The following is a 20,708-nucleotide window of genomic DNA, read 5'->3' as shown; positions in this document are numbered from 1 at the left end:
TCGTTTGATTCGACTTTGCTCTTCCAGCGACTCGATGTACTTGTTGCATCGTTATAGCCATGCAAAATATTCGCCTAAGGTGGCAATTTGGTTGGATCGCTCCACCAGGTCGCGTTCAGTCTGTTCGATGTTTTCCATTTTTTTTTCTTTTTCTTTCTTTTTCTTTTCTTGTCTTTTTCACACTTTTAACACACAGTTTTCTATGGAGCACTTGCACACATACATTGCATAATCATGCAAAAATCTTTCTAACAGAACATCGCTATACTCTGACAACCGATGTGTCGATGCGCGTTCAAATCACGTACTGTGACTTGATGCGCTTCAATCCTCCCTGTATTTCGTCTAAACCTGTCTTTATCTTTGTGTAAAATAAATAAGTATAGTGTATCATAATAATCATTTATTTACATCTCAGAAAGAATTCGTTCTCTCTCACACGCGCGGCAAGGACACAAAGCAGCCGAATATCGGCGTTGATATGTTGCAATTCTTTCTAGAAAAAATATGGAAAATAATTCTGGGTCGGCCCTAATATCCAATCCTCTTCAAATACTGCTGTTTACCAGCCGGACATCGGTTTATGATTGTTTATACTTGTCATAAAACATCCAACACGTCCCCAAGCGTCCCCCGCCCCGCGCCTCCGTACTATGATTTGATATGTTTCAATCCTCCTCCTTATATATTTCGTCCAATCCTTTCTCATCTTTTGAATGTGAGAAGCGAAGGTACAAAGCATGTACATCAAAAAAGAAAAAGGAAGGGATTCTAAGATCCAATCCTCTTCAAAGGAATACTGGTGTTTATATTGTTTATGTTAAAAATATATATAATGAAGAGGAGTCTGCTGCACTAGAGTGTCATTTCTTTCGTTGCTCTTCTGTGTTTCGGTGGTCTTGTGCAATGGCTGAAGAAAACGTAATTATCATCGACGATGATACGGTGGCTGAAGAAGACGTAATTATCATCGACAATGATACGGTGGCTGAAGAAAACGTAATTATCATCGACGACGATAAGGATGATGGTTACGATTATTGGATGGATCCCCAGTTGTGGCGGAGAGGATGGAGATAGAAAGAGAGGAGAGAGAGAGGAGAGAGATGGAAGATGATGGGTCTGATATAGAAATAGGACCCTTGGAGAAGGACAGTGATTACGATAGTGACAATAGTGACGATATTCTTGATGAACGGTTACAAAAGAAACAGCGAGATTTAAGCATACCTGAAATAATAACATACAACGAAGCAACAAAGATATGTTGCATTTCCTATTACTATATGGAAAATGGATCAAAATATTGTATCGAATGCTTTCTAGAAGATCCGCATCAGTTTGAAGAAACTAGTTCTGTTCGAGAACATAGAACCATAGCTTATGTTCATTTGGAAAATATGTCATGCAAAGGGTGCAGAAAATGTTTGAATCAAATATTGGCCTGCAACATGTGCCCTATTTGCACAAATTAAAATAGATGAGTCATGGATAACATTGTAAGTATCTTTTAATTTATTATATATCAAAAGTATTTTAAAATAAATTATTAAATAATTTAAACTAATGAAATGCATATGTTTTCTTCTGTTTTCAGAAACGGCTTCCCCAACATAGCCCGACGGTCTATTTTATATATTATTATTTTTCTTTTATATTGTATACTTTATTTTATTAAACTCACATTTAAATAAATTATATATTTTTAATTGTAACAAAAAAAAATTGCAATTATTTACACGCCTTTCCCTTGCGCTTCAATCCTTTGCGTGCTCTCGCATTAATTATAAGTCTCGCTATCGTTCTCTCTCGTACGCATTCTTTTCGCACGCGATATTATCGTTCTCTTTCACACGCGCGGCAAGGGCGCAAAGCAGTCGAACATCGGTATCATAAGTCGAACATCGGTATCATAAACAGAAAACATAAAAAGAAGGAAGGTTCCAAGATCCATTTCTCTTCATAGGAATACTGTTCATATTGTTTATACCGAGCGTAGAAAAAGACCATGAAAGGATCACTAATGGTTAATATATACAGTGGGTGTAAAAAATATTCGTACACTAGTGTAACCCTTCCAGTTTTGAGACCTTTATAATTCCTACAGCGGAGAGTAACATTCGATTTCAATCTCAGTCGTGTATTGTCCGAGAGGAGAGCGTCAGCGAGTTTAACCTTGGTATTTCTTTTTCCGTGTGTGCGATTATTTCTTACGCTGCATAAAATGGATTGTATTTTTAATTTTTCGTTTTGGAAGAGGAGTTTCGTAGACCTCTTATTTTTTGTAATATTAAAAGTGGCATTCGTCTGGAAGGTAGGTAGTGTTTTTGTGAAAAAAAATTGTGCGTATGTGTATGTGTATTTTTAATATATTATTTTAATATATTATTTTATAGTACCCCGATGATGTCGAAATTCCCGGGTTCATCAATATAGAGCATCGACGCAGCGTGCGGGCGGAGCGGTGGAACGCGCGACATGATCTCGCGGAGGAATGGGGCGACACCCCGGAGAGTCGCCAAGATAACGATGTAAATGGAAATATCTTGACATCTTTAACCTGCGGCTGCTCTTCGGGATGGAGTCCCTATTTGATGAAATATGCGAACTATCGATTATAAGATATGAAGAGGAAAGAATTCTGGAAGAGGAAAGAATATGGCAATGGCAAAGAAGAATGGAAGAGGAAAGAGGAAGATGGTTACAGGAATACTGGTACGGCTTTGCAGTTCCAGCGGGCTAAGGTACATATTTCTTTTTAAAATTTTTGTTATTAATTATTAAGATTAAATTAGTTTTTCTTTTAATTAAGATAAAATTAATGTAGCGTTTTTCCTGTTTCAGGAGCTGCCTCCCCCTTACAGCCCGGCGCACCGTCCACATTATTTTATATTCATCTTTTTTTTTTTTCCTATACTTTATTAATTTTTAAATTTTATATAATTTTAATATTAAGTACACACACACACACACACACACACAATTTGTAATACTCATATACACATTTAAATAAATTATATATATTTTTAATTGTAACAAAAAAAAATTGCAATTATTTACACGCCTTCCCCTTGCGCTCCAATCCTTTGCGTGCTCTCGCATTAATTATAAATCTCGCTATCGTTCTCTCTCGTACGCATTCTTTTCGCACGCGATATTATCGTTCTCTCTCACACGCGCAGCAAGGGTACAAAACAGCCGGACATCGGTTTATGATTGTTTATACTTGTCATAAAACATCCAACACAAGCGTCCCCCGCCCCGCCCCGCAGCCCTCGCGCCTACGAAATCCCCTCCGTCCCGCGTGACGTCATTCCCCCGCGCCACCGAAAACCCCCTCCATCCTGCGTGACGTCATTCCCCCGCGCCGCTGAGATCCCCTCGCGCCTCACCCCCCCTGAGAGGACCTGAGTTAGAACTCTCCTTGTATACCTACTGGCATCTTATCTAGACGAAGATAAACTCAAAATTTTACATTCATAATTTCAAAATTTATCTACCGAAAATTTCAGTTTATTAACACGGAAAGGCGTCTTTCCGTACGAATACGTCGACTCTGTAGATAGGTTGCAAGATACGTGTTTACCACCTCGCGAATCGTTTTACAGTTCTTTGGCCGGTGAAACTATATCCGAGAGCGATTACGCGCACGCCGAGAACATTTGGACGCGATTCTCCATTCGAACGCTAGGCGAATATAGCGATTTGTACCTGAAAATCGACGTCTTGTTATTAGTCGATATTTTCGAAATCTTTCGCGATAGTTGCATTAAAAGTTACGGACTCGACCCCGCGTATTATTATACTCTTCCCGGATACACGTGGGATGCCATGTTAAAGCATACAAAGATTGAGTTCGAATTGCTTACCGACATCGACATGGTCATGTTTATCGAACGCAGTATACGCGGTGGTCTGAGTCAGTGTTCCAACAGATACGCTCGCGCTAATAACAAGTACATGCAATCGTACGATCCATCGAAACCATCGTCATACTTGATGTATTTTGACGTTAATAATTTATACGGATGGGCAATGTGTCAACCGTTGCCCTATGCCGATTTTCGATGGGTCGACGACGTGTCGAATTTTGACGTAGCATCGATCGCGTTTGATTCGCCTACGGGTTATATCCTCGAAGTCGATCTCGAGTACCCGCAACATCTTCACGCACGATACGCACACTGACCTACCGTTTTGCCCGACGCGCGACAAGCTGCCCGGTAAGCGGCAAGACAAGCTTCTTGCAACGTTATACGATAAGAAGCGTTACGTGATACACTACCGTAACCTACAGCAATGTACGCGACACAGCCTTCGCGTTACAAAAATATATCGAATACTACAATTTACGCAATCTCCGTGGCTTCGCAGTTATATCGAATTAAATACACAGTTTAGAACACTCGCGAAAAATGATTTTGAAAATAATTTATACAAATTAATGAACAATGCGGTATTTGGTAAAACGATGGAAAATATGCGTAATCGTGTCGATGTAAAATTATTGATAAAGTGGGACAGACGATGCGGTGCAGAAGCGATGATCGCGAAACCAAATTTCCATAGTCGAAGCGTTTTTTCGGAAAACTTAATCGCCGTAGAATTGCGCAAACTGGAAGTAAAATTTTATAAACCAATCTATGTCGGTATGTGCATACTCGACATATCAAAAGAATGTCTGTACGAATTTCACCACGAGTACATGTTTCCTCTGTATCGCGACAAATGCCGGGTAATGTACACCGACACAAATAGTCTAATATATCACGTCGAGTGCATCGATATGTACGAGAACATGAAGCGCGATATCAACCGATTTGATACGAGCGATTATGCGATAGACAATGCGTACGGTATACCGCTCGCGAACAAAAAAGTACCGGGCTTGATGAAGGATGAAAACAATGGCGCGATAATGACCGAATTCGTCGGGCTTAGAGCAAAAATGTACGCGGTTAGAGTGGACGGAAAAAAGGACACGAAGAAGGCAAAAGGCGTTAAATGTAATGTCGTAGCGCGTAATATAACGTTTGATTACACGCGGTGTTTGCACGATGAAATCGAAATGACGCGACAACAGTCCTGTATAAGATCTAAATTACATCAAGTATACACAATTCGCGAGACGAAAACTGCTCTGAGTCCGTATGACGACAAGCGGTATATCGTACCTGATTCGACTGACACGTTACCATGGGGGCATTACCGGATATCTTTATAAAATGTAAAATGTAATGTAAAATGTGTATGTGTGTGTGTGTATTATACTATTAAAAGAAATATTAATAAAGATTTTTGTATTTTTGTATATTTCATATATTTTTATGTAATGCACATCTTATACATTTATATTTCATATATTTCTATGTAATGCATATCTTATACATTTATATTAAGAATAAATACATATACTATTGAAAGAAATATTAATAAAGATTTTATGTATATTTTCATTTTTCAAATATTATGTTGTACACATATATTTTTTCTTGAAAATTAAAAATAAACACTGTATAAATTAAATCACATTGTTATGGCACGCCATTTTGCTATTTAATATCATTATAAAAATTCTATCACATTAAAATAATACTCAAGAAAAAGGAATTATTATTATATCTAGACATATTTATAATTCATCAAATTATTATTTAGCTATAACATAATTGAAAATGCAGAATTCAAATTATGTCTAGACAAAAAATTAATTCTAAATTTATTTTATGTTATAACAAATATTTTTCGGGAATAAAAATTATGGACATAATTTTAATTCCCGAATTTTTATTATATACATAATTTCAATTACCGAATTAAAATTCATGAATTAAAATTATGCACATAATTTTAATTCCCGAATTTCCATTATGTACATAATTTCAATTACCGAATTAAAATTATGCACATAATTTTAATTCCCGAATTTCCATTATGTACATAATTTTAATTCCTGAATTAAAATTCACGAATTAAAATGATTGGTGGCAATCCTGCACGTCTACGCGCGGCGTTACGTTCGATATCGCGGCGTTAAGCCTTGTGTCCACGATGCTAGAAATCGGTCCGAGTCCTCGGATCGAAAAATGTGTAGCCAATTAATATGCAGTTTTTACGGAAAGGCAGCAATTTCATTGGCTACACATTTCTCGGTCCGAGAACTCGAACCGATTTCTAGCATCGTGGACACAAGGCTTTACACATACGCCCCCGTCCTACGAACGCAATCTCAATGTATAATGTGTCTTTTGCCGCGTTTTTACATAACCTTAAAGTTCTATGTTTAGTTAATGACATTTCCTCGTATTCCTCGATGACTATTTTCAATAATATGGTTTTCAATCTTTCATGTAATCAGATAAAATAATTGTTTTTACTGCTGTATCTTAATTTCAAGCTACATATATTCAACTCTTACTCAGAAAAAAGAAGAAATCAGAAATATCGAGTGAAAATATAGCTCATCGGCTAATCCAAATCGCAGCTAATGCATCGAGTCAAATAACTTCAGAAGAAAGAAATTTCTCTTCACTGATTCAATCAACAAGAAGAAATTTTAGAAGACAGGAATTAACATTCACCCCTCGCAGAGGTCGAAAAAAAGCAGAGAACTTTCAAAAGAAAAGTTTTGATGAAACTGTCGAACGCCGATTATTTCCCATTGAAGCCAGAATTGAAGTTTTTAAAGTAAAGAGAACTAGGTATTTATAGTAAAATGTTTATTGTGTTTTGTTTGAGGAAACAAATTTCTTTAGTATTAAAAAAGAATTGTCATGATTCTAAAGTAATATACGCCGTTATTATTATTGTTGTTGTTGTTGTTGTTGTTGTTGTTGTTATTATTACTATTATTATTATTATTATTATTGTTATGCCATATCAATAATAAAAGGATTTATTATTTTTTTATGACTTATTTATAGAAAAAGTTCTGAAATTATACCAGAAGGCCAGTAATTGTCATTCATTAAACAAACAAATTTACTTACTATTGATATTGTGATAGATATTGATTAATGTGAAAATGAAATGTGTCATAATGTTTCAGCAAAATGAAAAACCGTGTAGATATACACGTTATGCGTACTCTTCGTAGAATTAGAAAAATCCTTAGTGAGGCAGTGAAATCTTATGAATATGATGGAAATGTAGAGCAACATTTGCTTTCTATTGCTCTGCAAAATTTACAAAGGATATCTACAGTGATATCAGAAGAAACATACAATCAATTGAAAGAAGCAATCGAAGCTTTATTACTTATTAAAAATGATCGATAACAAACGAGGGCTTATGTAGCTCCGAGAGTTAACATGAGTGGTGATTTTTCTCCATTATTACTTCAAAACTTATTTGAAATATTCAATGAATTCTTAACAATAGAATATTTTGGAATAAGTTTCTGTCTGATGTTATTAACTTGTTCTAATTTGTAACTTACAATAGAAATTTATTATTTAAAGGACCAGGCCGTCCCACCGTTTATATAGATCAAGGTCAATTAAAAATGCTATATGATGACGGATGGACAGTAAGTGAGATGGCAAAACATCTTGGATGTTCGAAGAAAACTATCTATCAGAAGTTATATTCTTTAAATATGCTTATGCGTGCACGGTATGCTCAAATTCCTTATAGTGACTTAAAATTGGAAATTATAAAAATCCATGAAGAGCATTCAAATGCTGGACAAACGGTAAAATTCCAATTGCGTCTAAACACATTGTTCTTATTTTCATTAATATTATATTCATTTATACAGATGGTACAAGCGTATTTAAGAGCAATCGGTTTTCATGTACAAAGATATAAAGTGAGACAAGCTTTGAATGAAATCGATCCCATAGGAACAGCGAGTAGATGGAGTCAGTCCATCAAGTGGAAAATTTATAAAGTAGCAACACCAAATTCCTTATGGCATATGGATGCACATCTGAAACTGTCCAGGTACGAATGTCTTATTGCCTTGGTTTCTAAAAACGATTGTAAATATATATTTTCACCGGTGTGAACCTGGCGCCCAACTTAATGAAAATTAAAAAAAATTGATACAGTTCATTTGTACTTCGTTTGTACCTGTTTGTACCGTTTGATTTTTCGTTTGTACCTCAAAGGGTTTAGAGTTAACACGGGGTTAAAAAATGGTCAGCGCCCAACTTTAAGATATTTTTATTTCATTAACGGCATTCGATAAAGAATCGTTTGTACCCGTTTGTACCTCCTTTGAAATCGTTTGTACCTCAAAGGGACCGGAAGTACAGCATTTTCAAAATATGTTCAAGAGGTAATTTCGTCATTTTTTGAGATATCGAAAAACGGCCAACGGGTTTCGATAGAGAATCGTTTGTACCCGTTTGTACCTCCTTTCAAATCGTTTGTACCTCAAAGGGACCGGAAGTACAGCATTTTCAAAATATGCTTAAGAGGTAATTTCGTCATTTTTTGAGATATCGAAAAACGGCCGACGGGGTTCGATAGAGAATCGTTTGTACCCGTTTGTACCTCCTTTCAAATCGTTTGTACCTCAAAGGGACCGGAAGTACAGGTGTTTCAAAAATCGACCAAGAGGTAGTTTCGCCATTTTTCGAGATATCGAAAAACGGCCAACGCCATTCCATAGAGAATCGTTTGTACCCGTTTGTACCTCTTTTCAAATCGTTTGTACCTCAAAGGGACCGGAAGTACAGCATTTTCAAAATATGCTCAATAGGTAATTTCGTCATTTTTCGAGATATCGAAAAACGGCTAACGCCATTCGATAGAGAATCGTTTGTACCCGTTTGTACCTCTTTTCAAATCGTTTGTACCTCAAAGGAACCAGAAATACAGCGTTTTCAAAATATGTCTAAGAGGTACTTCCGATATTTTTCGATATATCGCAAAATATTACAATATTAATTATTTAATTATTATATAATTTAATTGAATGCCGGCCTTTGCACGTGGTTCAGTCGCATTTCTTGAAAGAAAAGAAAGAAGAAAAGTACGGTATATCGATATTAGAGCGAACGAAATAGAGAAAACGCGGTATCCTATAGCTGTCTCTCTCATTCAAGCGTCGAGTGAGAGAGCTATTGGACACCGCTAATTTCTCTCTTGATCTTATGACGTGCGTGAAGGATGCAATGTCAGAGCGTCTCCCACTACTTTCTCCTCCGCGGTTCACGTACGGGCGCCCTTCGCGCGTGCGTATTACGCGGTTTGCGCATGCGTGAATCATTCCTTCCACTACGGTTGCATGCTGTAGCGTGTATGTCGACGTTCTGGTACTACTGAGGTACTGAGTAGAGGATAGCGTGAGCGTATTAAGCAATCGACGGTTTTGGCAACGGCAGCATATAGAATTGTTTTTGAAGAGATTTTCTTCTCTATTAGCTTTTATAACAATCTGCGCATCTTGGTATCGACGGATTTGATTACTAATAGCAACTCGCTTGTCTATATTTACGAAATTGTTTTCAGCTTATTTACGAAAATAAATTTGCAAATAAAAATTTGCAAGATGCCACGTCAACCGAAAATGCAGGTTGATGAAATTTTCAAGTTAATAGAAGACTTGAATTTTTTTGATTTAAAGGTCAACTTCTCCGATTATCTGATCCAATTTGGAAAAATGCGGAAAATATCTTGAATAAAGATCTTTCTGCGAAATATTTATATTTATATATGTCTCAAAATAGAAATGGAATTCTTGAGCGGTTCCATAAAAAATTTAATATTTTAATTGAAGATACATCACTAAAATCTATTAATTCATCTGATGCTCGTCAATCAAATGACTCCAACTGGTCAATGTCTTCTTCATGTATTCTAAAACCATGGCGTACTATATTTAGATAAAAAAACATGGCATACAATTTCTGAATGCGAATTATTAAATAATAATGATAAATATATATTATTAAAACCTGGATGGACAAACATCATTTATAATGAAATATGGAAACAACTGAAAATACCGTGTTGTTTTGCCTTTAAAACGGGGAGAATTAATCGTAATCCAGGAGAAATATATTTAAAAATAAAAGGAAAATGTACGGAATGCGGTGCATCTTTCAATGCGTATAGTATGCACGAGCCAAATAATACTGAGTCAAAAATAGAAATCCATGTTTCTACTTACGATACCAGAGAAATCGCACATAAGAAAAAACGACAATTGCGAAAAATAGAAAGAAGCAATGTGGTAAAAGATTTACGTGCGACATCTGCATATGGTTGGAGAAGAGAAAAGGCAAATGAGATAATGACGTTTGGTGATGTAGAGCCAGCGCATTTATATAGTGAATCCGTACTACGGAAAGCAAAGCAATTAGATAATGATGAAAAATTGGGACTTGAAAAAATATCCGATCCTATTATATCCATTTTGCAACTAAAATATAAGTCTGAATTTTCATCAAGCATACGTGAAATTGGTTTGGATAAATTTTTTGTAATTTATTTTAGTCCAGAACAATTATTTTTATATCAACAATTTAATCGGCATGCAGACAAAACAGATATGTTAAGTATTGACGCTACAGGATCATTAATAAAAAATATTAAAAAACTTGATGGATCCACGAATTTTGTAATTTTATATCAAGTTGTCGTTCCTTTCAAGAAAAAAATTTTACCTGTTGTTCAAATGATCGCCGAAAAACACGATACAAATATCTTAACATATTGGTTGCGAGAATGGCTACGATCTGGTGCACCTTGCCCCAAAAAGGTTGTAACGGATTATTCTTTTGCACTTTTAAATGCAGTCGCTCTTTCATTCAACAACTGCGATTTAAATACCTATGTCGAAAATTGTATGAGAACATTAAAAAATAATGATTGGACAAATGCTCCCAAATGCATTCTTAGAATCGACATTGCCCATCTTATAAAATTGGTTTGCCGTTGGAAATGTTTTAAAGATAAACATGCACGTATTAAAGACTTTTTTGTTAGATGCGTTGGTGTTTTAAGTAACATCACAACGCTCGAAAATTTTCAGCGAATTTGTCAGGATATTTTGACAGTTGCTTTTTCAGAAACAGAAGATATTTCTGTCAATGATAATAAGCTCACATGTTTTAACGCGCAGCAAAGATTATTAAATATGATTAAGACACATAATTTTGAATATTATGAGGGTGATATAGACGATTATCTGGATGAAATTCCTAACAATGAATCTCCTAAATGCATAAATAATTTTCTTCGCGATATTGAAAAAAATAGCAAACAAATAAATTCCGGAGATAGGCCGAATCCGTATTATTGTTACGATTTTGGTATTAATTTACTTAGGATTTCTAAGGAATTTCCATTATGGACAAGTACAATGACACCAGATGGAATAAATAATGCAACATCAGCTAGAAGCGAGGAATATTTCAATGAAATTAAAAACTTAATTTTTAAAGGCGCAAAAAATATACGAGCGGACAAATTTTTAATATCGCATATAAGATCTATCTCCGGAACAATGAAAATTTTAAATGCTGATACGACATCAGCCAATGAAACAACAAAAATTTTGCATGATATAAATTCAAATGAATCTGTCGATACGTTAAAAGATGAATGTTTATTTAGCAATAATTCTGATAGTCTTGAAATAATATCTGAAACTTTACCACACACGCATAATGCATATGAAAAACATATGATAATTGTAGAGCCAACGCAGACAGATATTTTAAATGAAGTAGAAACCTGGAAAGGTCATAAAAATAAAGAACCTAAGAGAGGCAAATATTTAAGAGCATGTCCTGACGTGGAGAGTATTCATAAGAAGCCTAATGTAACATCAAAAATATCGATGTTACAAAATGGTAATAATTTACGTCCAGAAAATATTTCAGGACGATATTTAATGATAAAAAATACATGTGCATTCGATGCTATAGCGCAGTCTTTATTAGTAGGTTATCGTGATTGGACCTCTTATTATGATTATGTTAATAACCATGATAATAAAGTGTTAAAATTTATACAAATGATATCTACACTTGGTACGTCGTTAAAAGTTTACAAAGAAAGGGCGTTAATTTTAAATAACATTTTCCAGTCAGTAAGTAGTACGATTGAATGTGCATGTAATGTAAATCAATTAGTAGCTAAACTTTTAATGCAAAATGCATTATCCTATGAAATCCTACAACAATGTTCAACTTGTGAATGGACGCATAAAAACAGCGCCACAATAATTGAGATAAATATTAAACCAATGTATAAATATGGTATGCGCGGTTTAGAAAAAGCTCTCATTGAAAAAATTGAAGCCGTTAATAAAAAATGCAGACGATGCGTCAATGATAACATATTAACAAATTTTACAACAGGAATGCATCTTTTGATAGATATAGAATGTTTACAATGGACTGATCTTGCCGAAAGGCTTGGTTATCCTGATTGGTCCGGTATGTTTACTTTTTCCGACATACCAATAGAAATCCAATTTTGTAATTGCACGTTTAAATTAGTCGCAGCAATAGAATATGTTGGTGGTAATAATACATTTGAAATTGGACATTATATTGCACATTGTCGTCGTATATCAGGAAATTGGGAAATATACGACGATTTGAATAAAAGCAAAACTTCAATAACAACACCAATCAGAACGCTTTTACAGAAAAAAAAAATATCAACCTTAATTTTTATAAAACAATAACCTATTTTACATTTTTACATATTTTATTATATTATTCAATAATTACTACAAATTATAATTATTATATATTATTACATTTCCATTAACCAATATATATTTATATCCTATTATATTTTACATACTAATTATATTAGAATAATTAAATTTTATAGTTTGCATTTCTCAAATTTCGGCTCGCTCTAATTAGTTGGCCAATTCACTGACTTGCTTTAAATAGTCAGTCAATTATTCCGGCTCGCTTTAATTAGTTGGCCAATTCACTGACTTGCTTTAAATAGTCGGTCAATTATTCCGGCTCGCTTTAATTAGTTGGCCAATTCACTGACTTGCTTTAAATAGTCGGTCAATTATTCCGGCTCGCTTTAATTAGTTGGCCAATTCACTGACTTGCTTTAAATAGTCGGCAATTATTCCGGCTCGCTTTAATTAGTTGGCCAATTCACTGACTTGCTTTAAATAGTCGGTCAATTATTCCGGCTCGCTTTAATTAGTTGGCCAATTCACTGACTTGCTTTAAATAGTCGGTCAATTATTCCGGCTCGCTTTAATTAGTTGGCCAATTCACTGACTTGCTTTAAATAGTCGGCAATTATTCCGGCTCGCTTTAATTAGTTGGCCTCTTTCTTTGAGGTACAAACGAAATGAAAAGAGGACAAATGAATACAAACGATTTTCTATCGAACCCCATTGACCGTTTTGCGATACCTCAAAAAATGGCGAAACTACCTCTTGGTCGATTTTTGAAACACCTGTACTTCCGGTCCCTTTGAGGTACAAACGATTTGAAAGGAGATACAAACGGGTACAAACGATTCTCTATCGAACCCCGTTGGCCGTTTTTCGATATCTCAAAAAATGACGAAATTACCTCTTGAGCATATTTTGAAAATGCTGTACTTCCGGTCCCTTTGAGGTACAAACGATTTGAAAGGAGGTACAAACGGGTACAAACGATTCTCTATCGAAACCCGTTGGCCGTTTTTCGATATCTCAAAAAATGACGAAATTACCTCTTGAGCATATTTTGAAAATGCTGTACTTCCGATCCCTTTGAGGTACAAACGATTTGAAAGGAGGTACAAACGGGTACAAACGATTCTCTATCGAATCCCGTCGGCCGTTTTTCGATATCTCAAAAGATGACGAAATTACCTCTTGAGCATATTTTGAAAATGCTGTACTTCCGGTCCCTTTGAGGTACAAACGATTTGAAAGGAGGTACAAATGGGTACAAACGATTCTCTATCGAACCCCGTCGGCCGTTTTTCGATATCTCAAAAAATGAAATTACTTCTTGAGCATATTTTGAAAATGCTGTACTTCCGGTCCCTTTGAGGTACAAACGATTTGAAAAGAGGTACAAACGGGTACAAACGATTCTCTATCGAACCCCGTCGGCCGTTTTTCGATATCTCAAAAAATGACGAAATTACCTCTTGAGCATATTTTGAAAATGCTGTACTTCCGGTCCCTTTGAGGTACAAACGATTTGAAAGGAGGTACAAACGGGTATAAACGATTCTCTATCGAACCCCGTCGGCCGTTTTTCGATATCTCAAAAAATGACGAAATTACCTGTTGAGCATATTTTGAAAATGCTGTACTTCCGGCCCCTTTGAGGTACAAACGATTTGAAAGGAGGTACAAACGGGTACAAACGATTCTCTATCGAACCCGTCGGCCGTTTTTCGATATCTCAAAAAATGACGAAATTACCTCTTGAGCATATTTTGAAAATGCTGTACTTCCGGTCCCTTTGAGGTACAAACGATTTGAAAGGAGGTACAAACGGGTACAAACGATTCTCTATCGAACCCCGTCGGCCGTTTTTCGATATCTCAAAAAATGAAATTACCTCTTGAGCATATTTTGAAAATGCTGTACTTCCGGTCCCTTTGAGGTACAAACGATTTGAAATGAGGTACAAACGGGTACAAACGATTCTCTATCGAACCCCGTCGGCCGTTTTTCGATATCTCAAAAAATGACGAAATTACCTCTTGAGCATATTTTGAAAATGCTGTACTTCCGGTCCCTTTGAGGTACAAACGATTTGAAAGGAGGTACAAACGGGTATAAACGATTCTCTATCGAACCCCGTCGGCCGTTTTTCGATATCTCAAAAAATGACGAAATTACCTCTTGAGCATATTTTGAAAATGCTGTACTTCCGGTCCCTTTGAGGTACAAACGATTTGAAAGGAGGTACAAACGGGTACAAACGATTCTCTATCGAACCCCGTTGGCCGTTTTTTGATATCTCAAAAAATGACGAAATTACCTCTTGAACATATTTTGAAAATGCTGTACTTCCGGTCCCTTTGAGGTACAAACGATTTCAAAGGAGGTGCAAACGGGTACAAACGATTCTCTATCGAACCCCGTTGGCTGTTTTTCGATATCTCAAAAAATGACGAAATTACCTCTTGAACATATTTTGAAAATGCTGTACTTCCGGTCCCTTTGAGGTACAAACGATTTCAAAGGAGGTACAAACGGGTACAAACGATTCTTTATCGAATGCCGTTAATGAAATAAAAATATCTTAAAGTTGGGCGCTGACCATTTTTTAACCCCGTGTTAATCCTTTGAGGTACAAACGAAAAATCAAACGGTACAAACAGGTACAAACGAAGTACAAACGAACTGTATCAATTTTTTTTAATTTTCATTAAGTTGGGCGCCAGGTTCACACCGGTTATATTTTCTTATTTATAAATGGGGCTTCGTAATTCATGGTTGTATTGACGGATACTCTCGGCTGATAATTTATTTGAAATGCAAGACTTCTATTCAAGCCGAACCTGTTGTGACTTTGTTTGCAGAATCCGTAGATTGCTATGGATTACCATCACGAGTACGATCAGATCATGGTTATGAAAATATTCTCGTGGCTTTTTTGATGAATACAATTCGTGGCTTGAATAGGGGAAGTCACATTACTGGAAAATCCGTCCATAATCAGAGAATAGAAAGTTTATGGGTAGATGTTTTTAAAGAAGTATGTGATTCTGTTTATTCTGAAATATATGCTCTGGAGAACGATAATCTTATGGATGTGAATAATCTTGTACACAGGTTTTGTGTACAGTATGTATATAAGAAAGTTATTAATAGACGATTGATATCATTCCAGTCTGCATGGAATGTTCACAATTTGAGAACAGAAAATAATCGCTCACCGCGTCAACTGTGGCTCGAAGGAATATTGCAAAATTATAATACAAATTCGACCGCAGTTTAGGATGCTTTTGAAACCAATATGAATCTACACGAAAGACTTTCCGAGTCCTTGCGAATATTAAGAATAGATGTTTCTACTCCTATAATAAATCGTGACAATGTTGATTCCTTTTCATCGAATTTTACTGCACTTTTAGACCTAAATGAAATACAAAAAATGCATCTGGAAAATATCATAACTTTGGATAAATCAGATCGCGAAAAGTACATATTATGTGTTAATTTATATATGAATTGATTTTTCTACCTTATCAACGCAAGTAAAAGTGTATTTATAAGTTTCGTTAATCTATCAGTGACCACACACACAATAAAATTCACATTCATAAAAACTTACATTCTATCGTTTAAATTTTCAGCAGTTTTTCTTTATAAATAATTAGAGAGAACACTGAATTTGTTTGAATGGACACATTCTTCAAATTTTTATTATTCTCCATTTCGTACATCTTATTGTTTAATACAATTGCGTAAGAAAATATCTCTAATATTGTAATGTTGTAATTCAATATTGTTTGTAATAAAATAAACGAATGTCATAATAATTAATAATAACATTAGTAGCAGAAATCACATTTATACATATGAGTATGTATTGTTCCTTCAAAATTGTTATAATAAAAATCAATTTATCAATTAACTTATCAAGATATATCACACTTATCTTTTATTTACTGCTTTACCATCTAATTGCACATATGGTTTAAAAATAAAACTAAAAATATAATCAGCTCATTAATTAATAACATAAAATATTCAACTCATTGATTAATAACATAAAATATTGAGTTCATTGATTTACTAAAATAAATGTAGTTTTAAGTTTAAAAGAAATTAAGCATCAATACAACGTATATTCTTTGACTTCCTCGGTATGCAAACAAATGTTTAAATCATTTTTCAATTCATTATAATTTGCGTAAGTTTTTGGCAAATACTGTACTAATGTACTAGTACATGTGATGAATATAGGTCTTTGGCTCAATCCAACAGAGTCATTAAATTTAATATTAATAACATTTGGCATTTGATACAAAGCTGTTATTAAAAATATGAATTTTAATAAATCGTCTTTATCAAGACAATTGGTATACATAATCAAATAATGCAGCACTTCAGTTTCTTCATTTGTAAGATAAGGGTCAGTGACTAAACAATTGACGATTTTAGTCGGACTAGGTACTTGCATATCTAAGAAAACTGTAAAATCACAACGTTTCCAAAAATCGGGATGTTTTTCTGGTTGTATGCTCTGACGAAGTTTATCGATTAACTTCCGCGGCACGTCGATCAGCAATTCGGTAGCAAGTATTTATAATTGTTCTGAAAAAGTCTTAGAGTTGGGTTTTGCAAAAAATTTATTCGATTGGAAAAAATCCCCAATGACTTCCTGTTCTTTTTCTGTCAGAGATGATAAATTTTTTTGACTTTTTTTAAGAATTTTTCTTAAATACTTACATAATTCATTAATTCCTGCAATAGCATTGTAGGATTAATATTGGCATCAGAATTTCCGATTAACATTAAAGTGATCCTCGATAATTTTGCTGAAATACTCTCAGTTAAAATCAACATGTGTTTAAGAATCCGTCCAATTATGATAAATTTGTCTTGTTCGTTTCGTTTGTTTAATGGCAAGTACGGAACAAGACAATCTTCTCCTTGAAAAAATGTGCCTGAGCATTTGTCAAAAAAGATGTTAAATAATTCTTTTGTGAAGCCACCACCATCAATTCCTATTTCTCCGATAAATTTCACGTTTAAATTTTTGCTCAAAAGTTGCTCATCTGTATAAAGATTCATTAGTTCATTGAGACAATTGCTTCTAGAGATCTCGATGGTTTCAGTTTTTGTGTCTTCAGATAATGATGGAAATAAAACAAAATTATTTGTGGGATCAAACTCTTCAGTGAGACCTAAAAGAAAATAAAATTCCATTTTTATCTTCGCGTTAATGTACAAAAAGATTATAAAAAAGATCATGGAGATAAAAATAGCACATTTTTATGAATTTTTGAGAACTCCTTTCACTATAAGAAGAACATCCTACAGACAAATAATAATTGCATACTCAAATGATAATCATCATCCTCATTTGAATCCTCTTCATTCATTTCTTGAAACCTCTGTTACCATATCCTTGTCGAATGACGGCGTTCACGAAGAGTGACATTGGGCAATGTTGAAGGTGAATTTCATTCTGGATTACTTACATTCCGTTCCAAATCACTCATTCGATTTATGATCGAAGCATGAGTAGGCGATGGAATGGAATCAGTGTACGACGATGGGCTATGAACGAAATCTTCATCTGTATGTGCAAGAATTGGCAAATCGTTTGGAAAGTCTTTCAGTGGCAGTATCACTATAGTGCTTTGCCCTATTTGAGCCTCCAAGTCAGTTCCATTGTCAAAATTGACGATGCGAGTGATTTTTTTATTTTGTTGCACTTTTGCTATCGTGATTCCGCACATTCGCAACATGTGTTGAATGTGCGGATGAAAAAGGAGAATTATATCTTTTTTTATTTCTTCACAAGAACTATCTCTTTGTATCTCCAGTACTGTATTCGCTTCACCTAAATATAGCAAGTTTTTAGGATCATAACACAATGCACTGTTTTTTAATACTAAAGAAATTTATTTCTTCAAACAAAACACAATAAGTATTTTACTATAAATACCTAGTCCTCTTTGCTTTAAAAATTTCAGTTCTGGCTTCGATGGGAAAAAATCGACGTTCGACAGTTTCATGAAAACAACTTTTCTTTTGAAAATTTTCTTCCTTTTTCGACCTCTGCGAGGGGTGAATGTTAATTCCTTCTAAAATTTCTTCTTGTTGATTGAATCAGTGAAGAGAAATTTCTTTCTTCTGAAGTTATTTGACTCGATGCATTAGCTGTGATTTGGATTAGCCGATGAGCTATATTTTCGTCACTCGACATTTTTGATTTCTTCTTTTTTCTGAGTAAGAGTTGAATATATATAGCTTGAAATTAAGATACAGCAGTAAAAACAATGATTTTATCTGATTACATGAAAGATTGAAAACCATATTATTGAAAATAGTCATCGAGGAACACGAGGAAATGTCATTAACTGAACATAGAACTTTAAGGTTATGTAAAAACGCGGCAAAAGGCACATTATACATTGAGATTGCGTTCGTAGGACGGGGGCATATGTGTAAAGCTTTGTGTCCACGATGCTAGAAATCGGTCCGAGTTCTCGGACCGAGAAATGTGTAGCCAATGAAATTGCTGCCTTTCCGTAAAAACTGCATATTAATTGGCTACACATTTTTCAATCCGAGGACTCGGACCGATTTCTAGCATCGTAGACACAAGGCTTAACGCCGCGATATTGAACGTAACGCCGCGCGTAGACATGCAGGGTTGCCACCAATCACGAATTTCCATTATGTACATAATTTTAATTCGTCAATTTTAATTCAGGAATTAAAATTATGTACATAACGGAAATTCGGGAATTAAAATTATGTACATAATTTTAATTCGTGAATTTTAATTCAGGAATTAAAATTATGTACGTAATGGAAATTCGGGAATTAAAATTATGTGCATAATACAAATTCTGGAATGAAAATTAGGTGTATAATTTTAATTCATAAATTTTAATTCGGGAATTAAAATTATGTACAAAATACAAATTCTCTATAAATATTATGTCTTAACATAATAAAAATTTCTTTCCATTTAAAATTTAATATGAAATCTAGGATTAAAATGACAGTCTCACGTAATTTTAATTTTCAATTTTTATTCTGTTATAACATAATTTTTATTTACCGAATTTCTATTAGGACATGACATAATTTTTAAATCGTGATTTTCTATTATGTCGTAGCTTAATTTTAATTCACTGAATTATTATGATAGCTTACATAATTTATATTCCTACAATTATTATTTTGTTACGATATAAATAAAAATACATTAATATTATCTCAACATAATAAAAATGAATTAATATTATGTCTTGACATAAAAATAATTCCATGTATAGGCTGTATATTTCTTTATGGTCCACATTTTGAATCTTCTTTCATCGATGAAAGTGCCTCTAAAAGTGGCTTATAATCAATCAGAAGGCTTAGAAAGTCACTTTTAGAGGCACTTTTATCGATAAAAAAGAATTTAGAATATGGACCTATGTATTTTGAATTAATTTTGTCAAGACATAATTTTAATTCATTTTTATTATGTTATAACATAATAAAAATGATGCCGAAAAATTATCTACTTCAGTTTAAATCAATTATTAAATTTTTATTTTAGGTTAAAAAAATCTTATTAATAAATAGCAAAACGGCGTGCCATACATTGTCCTTATGTGTCCAAGAGTTGTGCGAATTGTCAAATCCCAGCCATTTCACGTAAACCTCGTCACCCTTCCTGCGCAGTACTTTCTCCACGAGATACACGTCCGAATAATTCGCGCGATGCAACTCGTGTTCGTAAAACGCTCCGGCGATAGATTTTTTGCGATAATCCTCAAGTAGATAGCTTACGGGATTAGTATCCTGCACTTTTACAATTTTAAACACCTCGGTTGTCCAATTTGGTGTGTAACCCTTCTCGAAAAGTGTCTTGTACTTGCTAACGTGTACCGAGTCACCTACTTTGAATTTCGCCGGATCCGCGATATTTACACGATTGTACACAGTAGCCAAGAGTCTTTCAGCGATCGCGGGGGTAACGTCGACGGGTCGCATACCGATCGTTCGATGCTTGCGCGCGTTGTAATTCGATACGAGTCGCGGCAACGCGTTGATCCACTTGTAAGATCCGATTAGC

At 34.6% G+C, this 20,708-nt stretch overlaps 1 protein-coding gene across 1 annotated transcript; it reads right to left on the bottom strand.

Annotated features, from left to right (window-relative positions):
* Positions 1 to 16,746: 16,746 nt before the first annotated feature.
* On the bottom strand, positions 16,747 to 19,067 carry LOC145975943 (uncharacterized). The gene is made up of 5 exons (XM_083106709.1): positions 18,928 to 19,067; positions 18,576 to 18,855; positions 17,964 to 18,470; positions 17,351 to 17,808; positions 16,747 to 17,215 (listed from the first exon to the last, which is right to left on the bottom strand). Exons 3-5 carry the CDS (start codon positions 18,004 to 18,006, stop codon positions 17,183 to 17,185), a joined length of 534 nt encoding a protein of 177 aa, XP_082962835.1. The 5' UTR covers positions 18,007 to 18,470; positions 18,576 to 18,855; positions 18,928 to 19,067; the 3' UTR covers positions 16,747 to 17,182.
* Between the last annotated feature and the right edge of the window lie 1,641 nt (positions 19,068 to 20,708).

Source organism: Camponotus vicinus, unplaced genomic scaffold (genome assembly GCF_025532165.1).
Source record: "Camponotus vicinus isolate PSW18456_S1 unplaced genomic scaffold, iyCamVici1.0 SCAF_8, whole genome shotgun sequence".
NCBI classification, from domain to species: Eukaryota; Metazoa; Arthropoda; class Insecta; order Hymenoptera; family Formicidae; genus Camponotus; species Camponotus vicinus.
This window is presented reverse-complemented; position numbering and strand designations above follow the sequence as displayed.

Excerpts from the sequence above, each read along its gene's own strand:
- LOC145975943 (XM_083106709.1), bottom strand. The coding sequence starts at position 18,006 with ATGAATGAAGAGGATTCAAATGAGGATGATGATTATCATTTGA. Across the intron at positions 17,809-17,963 it reads GGATGATGATTATCATTTGA|GTCTCACTGAAGAGTTTGAT; the intron begins GTATGCAATTAT and ends ATTTTCTTTTAG. Across the intron at positions 17,216-17,350 it reads TGCAGGAATTAATGAATTAT|AACAATTATAAATACTTGCT; the intron begins GTAAGTATTTAA and ends AGACTTTTTCAG.